The sequence below is a fragment of the Otolemur garnettii genome, unplaced genomic scaffold (assembly GCF_000181295.1).
Source record: "Otolemur garnettii isolate 467f Iridium unplaced genomic scaffold, OtoGar3 scaffold00105, whole genome shotgun sequence".
NCBI lineage: Eukaryota > Metazoa > Chordata > Mammalia > Primates > Galagidae > Otolemur > Otolemur garnettii.
Window position 1 is genome coordinate 2,876,352 of NW_003852500.1, and position 12,801 is coordinate 2,889,152.

Below are 12,801 nucleotides of genomic sequence, written 5' to 3' on the forward strand. Positions count from 1 at the left end.
TGTCTTTTCTTTTTAATATATAGCCTCCAAGATCTTTCCAAGATCAATTTCAGTATCCCAAAAGCAACCACTCCCACCTCCTCACTAATTTCATTCTTTATAACGCAGCTTTTGAAACCTGAAATCCAATCTGTCTCCAACTTTAAAACTCTCCCAGAGCTCCCCAATCGTCTTAGAATAAAAGTGAAAGTCTTCAGGGCAGCATACAAGTCCCTGTGTGGTCTGATATTTCTACAGATCTCTCCCCACTGTCCCTTCAGGGTCCATCTTGTTTTTCAACTTGGAAAGCCTCCCCATCTGATGTAATGCCTGTCCCTCCAGGAACCCAGTTACTCATCGCACCCCATTTTCATTTTGTCTTAGCTCAGCACAGTCCTGTACTTCCCAATCTGACAGAAGAAATCATGTCATATATGCATGGAGCCAATGTGGAAAATCAGATCCTGGGGCAAAGATAGGCCCTGCTGAACTTTCCTGGAAGGTCCTGCTTGCACAAGCTAACTCTCTCGCCAAGTTACCCTAACTTTGGTCCCTGGAGCTCCACCTGGGGTAATTTGAATGAATGCCTGGGCATTTGAATGAATGAAATTTTGGAGACTAAGCTCCAAACTTATTTTTTTCCTTTTTTTCTGTGTGGGCAACAGCAGCCTTTATTTCCACCCAGGTGCAGGTGAGCTGAGTTCAAGACGGAAGCCAGCCAGCTCCAAGCATGTTTATGTATTCTCTCTCTCTCTGATACACACACACTCTAGAGTTTCTGGTCTCCTTCTATTCTGTTCTTTCCTGCCTGGAGAATTCTGGGAAAGGAAGAAGGGATGTGGGAAACTGGATCTAGGGGATCCCAAACCTTCATTCTTCTCTGGTGGGAGGTCAAGAGTTCTCAGGGCATCTCCCATGGGGCTCCAGAAGAGGCTGAGGGCAGGGGTTCTGCTTGCTAACAAGAGAGGGAGGGTGTAATAGGGGCTTTGGCCCGGTACCTCCACCCCTTGGGGAAGGACCACTGAGGTGAGGGTTAGCAGCAACGGGGAGCTGTGTCAGGTCATCCGATCTCAGCCCACCCTTCCATGGGGGCACCCAGGCCTAAGGGGTTGGAGAAGAGGGTATGGCACTAGGAACCTTGGCCAAGTCTCAAGTAGCTCTTTGGGCCTCAGTTTCGCCATCTGTCAAATGGGTGTGTTGAACTCTATGATATGAGGGCTGGGTCTGTTGGGGGCGAGGGGAAGGCAACCCCCCCAAAGGGAAATAAGGGCTGCCTCGGTGCCCAGAGCAGTCCCCTCAGCCTTCAGGGTTTGGGCGCCCGAGGGCGCATGTGCTTTTGAAATCTCATCTTCCCTCTTCCCCCCCATTTATTTTTTGCACAAACATCAAAGGGGACTCCGGTACTCCGGGGCCCTCTGACCAGCATCCTGGTCCGTCCAGCCCCCAATCCACCTAAGGGGGCGCTCCAGGAAGCCCTACCCCTTGCCTAGGGCCTGCCCTTCAAGGAGCTAAGAGTTACATACTTGGCAATTGGTCTTGGGCCCCAGGGAGTTGGAACCCATCTTATGGCTTTTCCAGGGGTCAGGAGGCGCGGCCTTCCAGTACCAGAGCCCCAGGATGTGGCCTCTTCTAGAGGGATAGGGTTTCCCCCAACCCAGCTCGAAGTGCCCACTAGACGATGGGGGCGTGGCCTTAAACAGGGGATGTGGCTTCTTCCTTCCTCGCGCCCTTAGGGGTGTCCTCCCGAAGGGGCGGGATGTCAACCAAGCACATTTCCCCAGATAGGCAAGCTAAGTCAAGAGCGCAGGCGCAGCCCGCCCCCTGCGCAGAGCCCGGAACCTCGCCCTCGGGGAGGTCAGGCCCGCGCAAAAGCCCCGCCCCACCTCGCGCTCCGCGCAGGCTCAGTGCCTCCCGCCCGCGAGCGCCGCGCTAAGGCGCAGGCGCCGCACCGCCCTCCTCAGCCGAGCGCGTGTCCGACTTGAGCTTGACGAACTCCTTGGCCACCTCGTCGTTGCTGCGCTGCGAGAGGATGCGCAGCACCGTGAGCCCCGTGTCGTCCATGTGGATGCGGCGGCCGAGCGGCAACCAGCAGGCGGCACTCCCGCGCTGGACCAGCTCGCGCAGCTGCAGCACGGCCAACCCCACCGTGCGGTCCTCACGCGCGAAGCAGTAGTCCTTGACGCACACCTGCAGCTCATAGCACTCGGGGCCCGCGTCTGCGCTCAACGTGCTGCGGAAGGGCGTGGCGTGGCGTAAGAACAGGCCTTTCCCACCCATGAAACACCACTCCCTCAGTGGCTCCACGTGGGGGCCACGTTCACACCTGGTTCCCCGGTGCCCAACACCTCCCAGATTGGGCTAGCCCCACCTCTCACCCTGGTGACACGCCCCACAACCCTGTGGTGGGCCACGCCCACACCTCGGTAAAGTTCCTGTCAAGTCTTTTGATTCTCCCCACCCACCCGGGCTCAAACCTGCCTCTGCCCTTCCCTCCAAGTGATCCTTCCCTGGGATCCCCCCACCCTGTCTCCTGCCTGACCAAGCCCCACGCCCAGATACCCCCGCGCTTATGTCCTCTGCCTACTGAACTGCTGCTTGCCCCAGACATCTCACCCAGAAGCCTCTTTACCAGGATCCCCCTAAGTTCTCCCCCTGACGTGGCCCCTCCTTCATGTTTCCTAGCTCACCCCTCTAACCCCTAGACCTCTGCCTTCAGACATGACCCCACTCTAGTGCCTCATCACTAGTGACACTGGCTCCTGCATGCTCCTCACTCGGGGGTGACACTGTGCTACCCCTAAGCACTCTCAGATGGACCTTTGCCGCTGGCTGAGCAAGAGCCCCTCCCTAGGGTCAGACCCACACTGGTGCCTCAAATCCCCCTTCTAGGGTGACTTCTATCCCTGAAGTACTCTGGCACACCCTGAGGGTGGAATCTGTCCCTCCTGCCCCCGCCCCCAACTAGCCCGTGCTTTTCCTCAGAAGCATTCCCACAGCCCTCTAACCATGATCCCTGTCCTGATGTGACCTCTCTCTGCCCACAGCCTTGACCTGTAGAAGCTCTGACCTCTTCCTAGAGGATGCCAGCTCTTACTGGGCCCACTCCTAACTCCAAGAGCCCACATCGGATGTGATCCCACCTTCATCCCATGTGACACCCACTCCCATGTCCTGAGCAATACTCCATTCCTATTTCCCAGAGCCAACTTCCCCAGAAAACCTGCTCCAACAGTCTTGACAAGACTCACTGCTGACTTTGGGAGTCCCCATCTTCAAGTGACCTCAGTCCTTCCCCCATGTTCTCCAGACCCTCACTGACAAGCCTCATAATAACCCCTACATCCCTTAACTGGACCAGTCTCCAGACCCAGAAATGGCACTACCCACTATGCCCTTTCTGCCCAGATTTCTCCCCTTCACAAGCACTCATCACTATTTTACCCTTCATCCGATCTGCACTCACCCCATGCCTCTTATCACACTCACTTCCTCTCTTGTGACCTGCTTGCCCCAGATGACCATCATCATGGTGTTGTCCCCTTACTCCTGCAAACTAAGATGCTTCCTTTTCCGGCTTCCCCACCTCTCCCATTCCTGCACCCAGGTACCATTAGCTCATCAGACATCCCTCCTGCCTAGTTGGCCCTGAGGTTCACCTGGCAGATGCCCCTCCCTTCTCCCCGGGCTCCTCAAAAGCATCCCAGACTCACAACTGGAAGCTCTCATTGTACTTGGGAGCCCAGCTGTTGTTCTTGGATTTGGTCGCAAACTTGCGTTTCTTGTCACTAAGGTGGGGCCCAATAATGTTGACCTCGATGAATGGCCGGAAGATGCCAGAAGTCTGCCACTTGAGGTCATTGGCAGCCACCACTGTTGGGGGAAAGTAAAAAGTAAAAATTCCCTAGTGAAGTCTGTTTGATTTTCAAAACCTATCTGAAATAAAAACTACATTTCCTAGCATGCCCCCTTGGCTAACTATGGCCATATGACTAAGTTCTGGCAGATGAGATGTGAGAGAAAGTACATGCATAAAACTTGTCTTGTGCATTAGAAAATGGAAAGTGAGCCCTGAACTTTCTCCTTCCCCTAGCTTCAGGCTGCAGTGCTGGTGGGGGCTGAGCACTATGTGATTCTATAGAGGAGGAGAAACACATTAGGGATGAAATGCAAGAAAAGATGGCAGGGACTTCTCTATAGTCCTATAACATCCTTTGCACTCCTGGATCCAGCCATGCATGAAGATGGTTACCTCTGGACTTCTTAGTTTTAAGAACCATTAGACAAAAAAAATTCTTTTTCTTGTTTAAAACAGTTTTGAGTTTGGTTTCTGTCTTGGCTGAGACATACTCCCTCCTACCTCAGACCACTCACCTTTCACTGTGACCTTGTGTTCCCCAGTTCCTGGATGAGTGAAGAGTTCAACGTGGACGGAGACTTCACCCACAGGGTCTTCCACACCCGAGCCTGGGCAAGGCAGGGGAGAATGCTTGGTGTGAGCTCCATTCTTTCCTATCCACTAGGAAGGACCCTGACTACCTTCCACCCACCATGTGCTGGCGGCAGCAGGTCTTCAGCCTTGATAGGAATGCACTGAGAGGGATCAAGATGGTAGGTCCTCTTGGGAAGCCAAGAATCCTGGGTTCTGGCCCTTAACTGCCTTGCTGTGTGATGTCAGGTAGATCTCTTAACCTCTTTGAGACCAATGCGACTGTTTTTCTTTTTCTCCTTCCACTAACCACCATGTTGTCAAAATTCAGTCTTCATGTTACACTATCTCTTGGCAGCATCCAACACCCTGGCCTCCCGTTCCTTTTTTTCCTCTTGACTGCAACAATGCCATACATTCCTGATTCTCATCCTGCAGACTAGGCACTTGTATACCAGAAAATCCTGCCCAGCTCCACCTTCAAAATACATCCAGAACTGGACTCATGTCCTTTACCTCTATCCTGGTCCTGCCTCCATCGTTGTGTATTGCAGTAGCCTTCTCACTGGTCCCCCTGCTTCCACACCCTCCCAGTTACTTTTAATACACCAGCCAGGAAAAAATCCTATTAAGTCAGATCCTGTCCCTCCTGTGCTCAAAACTTTCTTCCATGTCTCCCACTTACTCTGAAATAATCAAGTCTTCTGTTGTGATTTGCAATGTCCCTCCTTATTACCTCTCATTTCCCCCTACTCTGCACTTGTTATATTTGATCCAGTCCCATGGACCATCTCACTGCATCATCAGACCCAGAATCCTCATCTCCACTGAAGTGACAGCTTGTAGGGGAATCTTTTATTTTCTCTGCCAATATTCTCCTTCTGGTACAGTGTCTATTTTTCTGTTGAGAAATACTCCCACACTCACTCAGGTAGGGTAGGCTCCATCCTACACTTCAGAAATGATTGAATGAACCACAGCTGTCCAATTAGAGCATTCCAGGAGGTGCCTGTGGCTCAAAGGAGTAGGGTGCCAGGCCCATATACCGGAGGTGGTGGGTTCAAACCCAGCCCCGGCCAAAAACTGCAATTAGAGCCTTCCCTGTTTCCCAGAGCATTCCCATAGCTGCAGTGATTGGATTAGGGATGGTTATGTGACCCAAGCTGGCCCAGCAGGACTTGAGCTTGGTACTTTGGCTATGACTCTTAGGAAAGAGTCTCCCTCTGGCCAATGAGGGGAGAATGAGTCCTACAGCAGAGACTAATGACCAATGGCATTGATGGAAACTCTAGATCCAGTGACTCCTGGTGCCAATAAACCCTTAATCTTTCAGTTCTGGAGCCAACAAATTCCCTTTTCTGCTTGAGTCATGGTGAGGTGCACTTCTATTCTGGGTCACCACAAGTGTTGTGAATGTTTAGTTTTGATGAGGATTGTTGAAGAGGCAACCTAAAAGCTTCTTAGTTCCCCATCTGTGACTCTGAAGGGCATTCTGCTGGGCCTGTAGACCTGTGACCGCCAACACCCCTCCAAGTCCCTTCCATCCCCCCAGGCAGCTCCCACTCTTGGATCACCCCATGCACAGGAAGAACAAGGGGAAAGTTGGAGGTGGGGGTGGGGGGTGGGAGACTGGGTCAGTCAAAGGTTGATCCGGGTTACCTTGCACTGGACAGGAAGTGACTGAGGGCTGGGGAGCAGAGGGGGGAGAGATCCCATCACCCCAAGACTGGGACATGAGCCCCTGGTCTTCACTGCCCACCCCAGGCCAAATTCCTGGTCGTCTCAGGCTCCCATTTCCCCACCACCAGTCACATGCTCAGCCTCACCACCCCCCTCAGGCTGATGCTTTAGAGCAAGCTCAATCCGGGCCAGACTGGGGTGCCAGGGGAGTCGGACAGTGGTGGGTTGGGTGAGGGGTCAGACCAAGGCCAAAGCTAGTAAGAAGGGGGGAGGAGGGTAGTGCTGGGCACCCCCATCCCGTGGTTTGCTGGCTCCATGGGGGAGGGTCTTTACTGGGCCTATGTTTGATTCCCTTAACCCCACTCCCCACTCCCCAAATCCTAGGCCCAACTGCAGGGGAGGGTTCCTTGGGCAAGTGGTTTAATCACCTTCAGCAATCAGTCTTCTCATCTGTGGAATGATGGATGCCTCATGGGGCAGTTGAAGAAGTCTTTCTGAAATTCCCCAAAAAATGCCTGGCACAGAGTCTGGCTCAGAGTTAGAGCCTGATAAATACTTTTCTTTTCATTCCTTCCCTTCCCTTCCCTTCCCTTCCTTTCCCTTCTTCCCTCCCTTCCCTGCCCTTCCTTCTCTTCCTTCCTTCCTTTTTTTTTTTTTTCTTCTGTGATGGTGTCTTGTTGTATTGCCCAGGCTGGAGTACAGTGGTGTGATCATAGCTCACTGCAACCTTCAACTTCTGGGCTTGAGTGATCCTCCCACCTCAGCCTCCTAAAGAGTTGGGACTATAGACATGCCAACATGCCCAGCTAGTTTACTTTTATATTTTTAGAGATAGGATCTTGCTATGTTGCCCAAGCTGAACTTCATAAATGTTAATTTTTTTTCTACTCTGGGAAATGTGACATCCAGTACAATTATAACAACAGCTAACAATTGCTGTGAGTTCATTATGTGCCAGGATTTGAGCTAAAATTTTAGGACTAAGAGAGTCCTTAAAAATAATCCTATGAAGTACGGTCCTTGACTGTCCACACTTTACAGATGAGAAAATTGAGGCTCAGGAAGGCAGATTCTTGCCCGAAGTGCCCAGCAGCGTAGTGGCTGACCTGTGCCCTGCTCTTAACCTCATAGATACTTGTCCTGCGGACCCAGGATCTGGCTTAAAAGATGCATCATGGGAGAAACGGATTCTGGGATTCCGACTGGAATGGCTTCCCCTTCCCCATGTGGAACCAGCAAGTCGTCCTTCTCCCTCCCCGCAGGTCAGGCCTGGGTGGGGCCCCGCAGGCCGGGGAGGCGGAGGGACAGGCCTTTTACTAGCCGGCCAGGAGGGGCGCAGGCACTGGGCACCAGGCGCGTGGGCGAGGGGCGGGGGCAGAGGCACGTACCCTTCTCAGGATAAATGTCTTCACTAAGGGTAAACCTAGTCCCTTTTCCACCATGGACTAATCACGGGGCAGGGTGAGGGGGGAGAGAGGGAGAAAGCATGGGGAGGGCAGAAAGACAAGTGAGTGAGAGGAAAGGATGGAGGAGTGTGCGTGGCAGGGAAGGCGCGGAAGAGGGGACAGCGAGTGAGAGGGAGGAAAAACAAAGAGAGAGAGAAAAGTCAGCTGCAGACAGACAGGCAGACAGACAGCCTCCTGCTCCGGTGACACCAGAGACAATAAAGCAGCAAGGACTAGGAAGGAAGCTGAACATCGAAAACAGAAATCCAGGGAGGGCTTTGGGCTGACCGGGTTGGGGGGGTGGGGGGAAGCCACAGGGCTTTGGTCCCCTCACCCTGGCCTAGGAATCGATAGCAACTTTCCCTCTCATTCCTGAGGTCAGCTGCCAACCTCCTTTCCCATGTCTGCACCTTTAGGACCAATTTTGAAAAAGGGGGATCCGCAGGGGAGTCCTGCCCTCGATCCTGCCCCAGCTGCTATGTGTGAGCTCAGAGGACAGGAGACATAAGCAAAAGACAGAAAGAAAGAGACAGAGAATTTGAGAAGTGGGAACTCCCTCTCTGTCCACTTCTCCCACCCCTCAGTCGAGACCCTGGGCCCGGAATGTCAGACGTCCTGCCCATTCTAAGCTGTCGATCACTCAGCTCAAAAAGGTCCCACCCCCAGAACTATTAACCATTCCCTGACCCAGGGCTGTCAAGGTCCTGCCCCAGCAGCTGCCAATCAATTTTTGGCCCTGGAAATATAGATTCTTCCAGGAGATGACAATTGCCTTGTAGCCCTACGACGCTGTCGGTCCCACCCCAAGGAGTGTCACTCTTATTCCAGGAGATGTCAATCACTTCCTGGCCCTAGGTTGTCATAGGCCCCGCTCTCATAAGCTGTTGATCACTCATTGGTACCCTGACTTCTTGGAGCTCCAGAGCTCCGGTAGGTATCAATTTTGCCCCGCCCATGACGTCACATACAGGGTGAGCCAATGGAGGCTGCGGGGACCGGGGAAAGGGTGGTGGAGTCTGTGGCGCCTTACCCTGGGCAGACTGCGTTTGCACAAAGGTTTTGATGAGCAGGTCAGTGGCCTGTGTGTAGAGGGACAGGGCGTAGCGCAAAGATTGCAGGTCTGGACTCTTCTCCAGAAAGGTCTTCTTGAGGCCCACGCCACCTGCATGGAAGTATTGCTGTAGGAAATGGAGTACAGACAGGTGAGGCTGGAAGAACTCACTATTTGCCCATAGAGTTTGACAGCTCCTAAGGCTCCTTTCCAACTTTGCTGACCCCCACCCAAGCAGGATCTTGCTACTTCTGCACCTCCATCTTTGCCCCAAACCCACTAGTGGTTCCCAGCACCTTGGGAATAACATCCATGCCTCACCTCCCTCCCAAATGTCTCCCCAGATCTTTCCTGCCTCAGGGCCTTTATCCTTACTGTGCCCACTAGACCTTGCACCTTGCTTCTATTTGCTTTGTCTAGTGAACTATGTATTTCTTAGAACCCACTTCCCACCTGCCCTCTTCCAGAAAGCCCTTGCTCCTCCCCAGCTAGGCTCTCCCAGAGCCCATCTTGCCCTATACTGTAGGGCTAAACCCAGAAAGCGAAGGATGTCTGTATTCAGCTGTCTCCACTGGCCTGTGACCACAGCTAGCTGTGGTACAGAAGGAATCAGGGAGTATTTATAAACTGAATTAATTAGTGTGGGTTGGAGGTGAGCCTAAATCCACACCAGCCATGCCCTCTGCCTGCCCCTTTTGGAATAGGCAGGGGTAGGGCCTCTCACCTTGATGGTGTCCAGGGCCAGCTCAACGACTGCACACTGCTTCGGTGTCAAACTCTTGGCTTCTTCTCGTACCATGTGGTCCTGGATGGATGTGGAGAGGGGCCAGCTGGGCAGAGCAGGCCCCACCTTGAGATCTGCCTATTTATGGGTCTCATCCCTGTTCAACTTCTAGGAGTGGACTGAGGGTCCATCTTTTCATCATCCAAGGACCCAGCATGTGAGGACCCAGCATGTGATTGGCACACAGTAGGCACTCAATAATATTTGTTGAATAAATGACTTGCACTCTTGATCAAGCTGACCTGAATCGGATCTATGGGCATCTTCCCAACACATTGTAGTAAGTAAATTATGTTTAAGCTAGTGAGTAGGGTTTCTATCTCTTGAGCCCGCAATGCTTGTCACCATCCTGGGATCTGCCCCCTAGGAAGCGCCCCCCTCATAATCTGCTCCTTCTGCCCCACCCCTCACCTTGAGTTTGGACAGCTGTCCCAACTCCTTGGCTGCATTGAAGATCATCTGTGTTCCCTGCAGGTAACAACAGACACAACTGGGTGAGGGCAGGGGTCCTTCAGCTCACTTCCGAAGCACCCAGCTGACACCCCAGCCATGGACACCATCCTGGTTCTTGTCCAATGGCTCTGAGCAAGGCAATTGGTACTGTCCTGTGGATGGAGGTCTGGAGTCCCCCAGGAAGTGCTGAGGAGAACACGAAGACCTTCTCCCTGGAAATCCCATTCTCATGGGGTTATTACTCACCCTCTTGTCCCCACCAAAACCCCAGACTTGTGAGACAAAGAAGAGGAACAGGCAGGATGGGGCTGTGAGGGGCAGTGAGCGAGGGGGCCCCAGACAGTGGTGTTTATGGGCATGGGTAGAACTCTCTAGCCCCCAGTTAGGAAGCCTTGAGTCAGGAACTGGCTCTGGTGAACCTCCTCCCCCACCCCAAGGGTCCATTCCTTCTGTGAGGAAGTTTTCCTTGTAATACGGGGAGGTGGGGTGAGTCTAACCATCTAAAGAAAAAATCCTTCCCTCCCCAAACATACACCTCCATATCTCCCCACCTCCCCCCACCAAACAAGATACTGTCAAGATGGTGATGTGGTTAAAGCTCTGACAGCCACTAGGCCTGGGTTCAAATCCTAGCTCTGCTTTGTAGTCCTGGGCAAGTCACTTAACTTCTCTGAGCCTGTTTTCCTATTTAGATGCAGGAAATTACATCCACTTTGTGGCTTAGTTGGGACTAAACATGTCTTTGCTCAGCAGCGTAATCATCACTTGGTCTCAAAGTCATGGGCAATAATAAGTGAGACAGGGTCCCAGTTTAGATGCCACTTGTCTGGACTTCTCCACCATTGTGCTGGGTGACCTCAGGCATGTCCCTGACCTCTAGGCCTTGATTCCTCCTCTGGCTAATGGGGGTACCCATACTAGCATGGGGGTTGAGGGGAGATGAGTATCTATGAAGTAATGAGTCTTGAGCATTACAGGATCCTGGGGTGATCTGGGGGTCCTGGGTGGGGATAGGTGGGAGGAACCCATTTCCTGTTGAGATATTTGGAATTATGATGATAGCAGTCCTACTGGTATTATTATCATCCTGGCTTATGCTATTGTGAGGCACAGTTACTCAGGCACCCAGCTTTCTGGGCCTCTGTTTCCCTTGCTGCACCCACCTGTAGTCCAGTGGGGATCAGGGGCCCTCCTGGGCACCCTCTGCCCCACCCACCAACCCCACCCTCCAACCCCCACAAGCAAGCCAGACAGACAAAGGAAGAAGAGACCAACACACAGGTTCACAGTACGCCCCCCGACGGCACGGACCACAGACGTGGAAGGGGGTACAGGGGTGGGGTGGGAGCCAGACAGACAGTGAGAGGCCGGTCTTACGTCTGAGTGGCTTGGCAATTTCACCCTGCCCTGTGGAGAGAATCAGGTGGAGGTCAGAGTTCTGGTGGCTCCTGAGAAGATACTTAGTGGGAATTCCCTGCCCCCTCAAAACACAATCTCACTTTCCAGCTCATGACTCCCTCCCAGATCCTGTGTCTAATGGTGGGTCCCCTCCCCAGTTAGTACTTTTCCTTGTCCCCCAGTGGGGGCTTGGGGCCAGATTCCTTGACTGCCAGCACACTCTGGGTGTGCCCAGGAGGCTGGCACCAGCCCCATTCCACAGTCAGCCTGCCCCAGGATAGGACACTGAGGGAGGCAGGAACAAGAGAGGGGGCTCAGAGTCCCCCTTCTCCCGGCCCCAAAGACCTTATCCTGGCAGGCCTGACTTCACAACATACTAACATATACTGCAAGTTCACTCAACGTGGAGAAATTCACACACCAAAATACACAAGTGCACTTCTACACACTTGCACACATGTGCACAATCAAACACATAAATCAACACATCCTTGCCCCCACATGGATGCACATACTTGTGCCTGGCTCATCAAATGTGCCTCCCCCTAAGAGCTGGCTGAGTGAGTAGGTATGCCCTGTGACCCACATTCACAAAGCTGGGATCCCACTGATACACATACAGGCACATCTCTGCACAATATTACAGCAAGACACTGCTGTGTGTTGCTGCAGCTCCCATCTCTTTAATGACAAATACCCATTAGAACAAAAAAACTACCAAAAATAAACAACACATGTCCCAGTCCAGGGAAGTGATCTAGCATCTGGGCTGTTTAAGAAGCTACAGGATTTCAGCTGAACTCAGAGATGTGAGGAATTGGATGTGGGTATTGCTGTGAGAGGATGGGAGCTGTTTGTGCACACACTTTTATTCAAACATGCACACATACTCCATGTCCTGTCCCTGAACAATCACCTTGTCTCTGACTTCTGGTTTTGAGGGATCTTGTTAGGACATCTGTCTCCTATCTGACCCCCAGCTGACCTTCCTGCCCATGCACACAGACAACACATGCACACAGGTCCCAGACACCAGAGCTTTGGACCTCAGTGAGATGAGGCCCTCATTACCTTTTCTAATCCCTTGCCATGTTTTCTCAAGAGGTTGCCCTGCAGAGACAATGTCACAGGGTGATCAACCTGATAAACCATGCAGGGTGGAAACCCAGGATACTCACAGGTATACTCATGGGGTTGGGGAATCTACACTGCACAGGGGGCTGGTGACTGGGTTCCATGGGGATTGTGTGTATGTATGCTTCAACTACTGATTTTTAAATGGTGTGAGAGTCAGAGAGATAGGAAAGGAGAGAGAGGGAGAGAAAAGGAGAGAGAAATATAGAGAGCTAGAAAGAAAAGAGAAAAGTCACTGCCAAAATATAATCCATTCACATTTACTGTACATGTGATGCTCTAGATTCTTGGGTTAACAGAACACAAATGGGCTACATACTCAGACAGATTTGATTTTGAATCCTGACTCCAGCATATATTTACTACATAACCTTGAGCAAGCAACTCCTTCTCTCTGAATCTCAGCTTTTCCTCATGTGAAAAATAGAAATAATAATATCCACTTCACTTA

The 12,801-nt window shown here is 52.2% G+C and overlaps 1 protein-coding gene across 1 annotated transcript in view; it reads right to left on the reverse strand.

Moving 5' to 3' along the window:
• Positions 1-1,908: 1,908 nt before the first annotated feature.
• Positions 1,909-12,801, reverse strand: part of UNC13A (unc-13 homolog A) — a 64,168-nt gene continuing 53,275 nt past the window's right edge. Inside the window, exons 38-45 of the mRNA XM_012809390.1 lie at positions 12,288-12,326; positions 11,196-11,225; positions 9,777-9,833; positions 9,306-9,386; positions 8,561-8,708; positions 4,351-4,443; positions 3,690-3,849; positions 1,909-2,209 (exon numbers count right to left, since the gene is read on the reverse strand). Of these exons, the coding sequence (XP_012664844.1) occupies positions 1,909-2,209; positions 3,690-3,849; positions 4,351-4,443; positions 8,561-8,708; positions 9,306-9,386; positions 9,777-9,833; positions 11,196-11,225; positions 12,288-12,326 (909 nt within the window). The remainder of the gene's footprint in view (positions 2,210-3,689; positions 3,850-4,350; positions 4,444-8,560; positions 8,709-9,305; positions 9,387-9,776; positions 9,834-11,195; positions 11,226-12,287; positions 12,327-12,801) is intronic.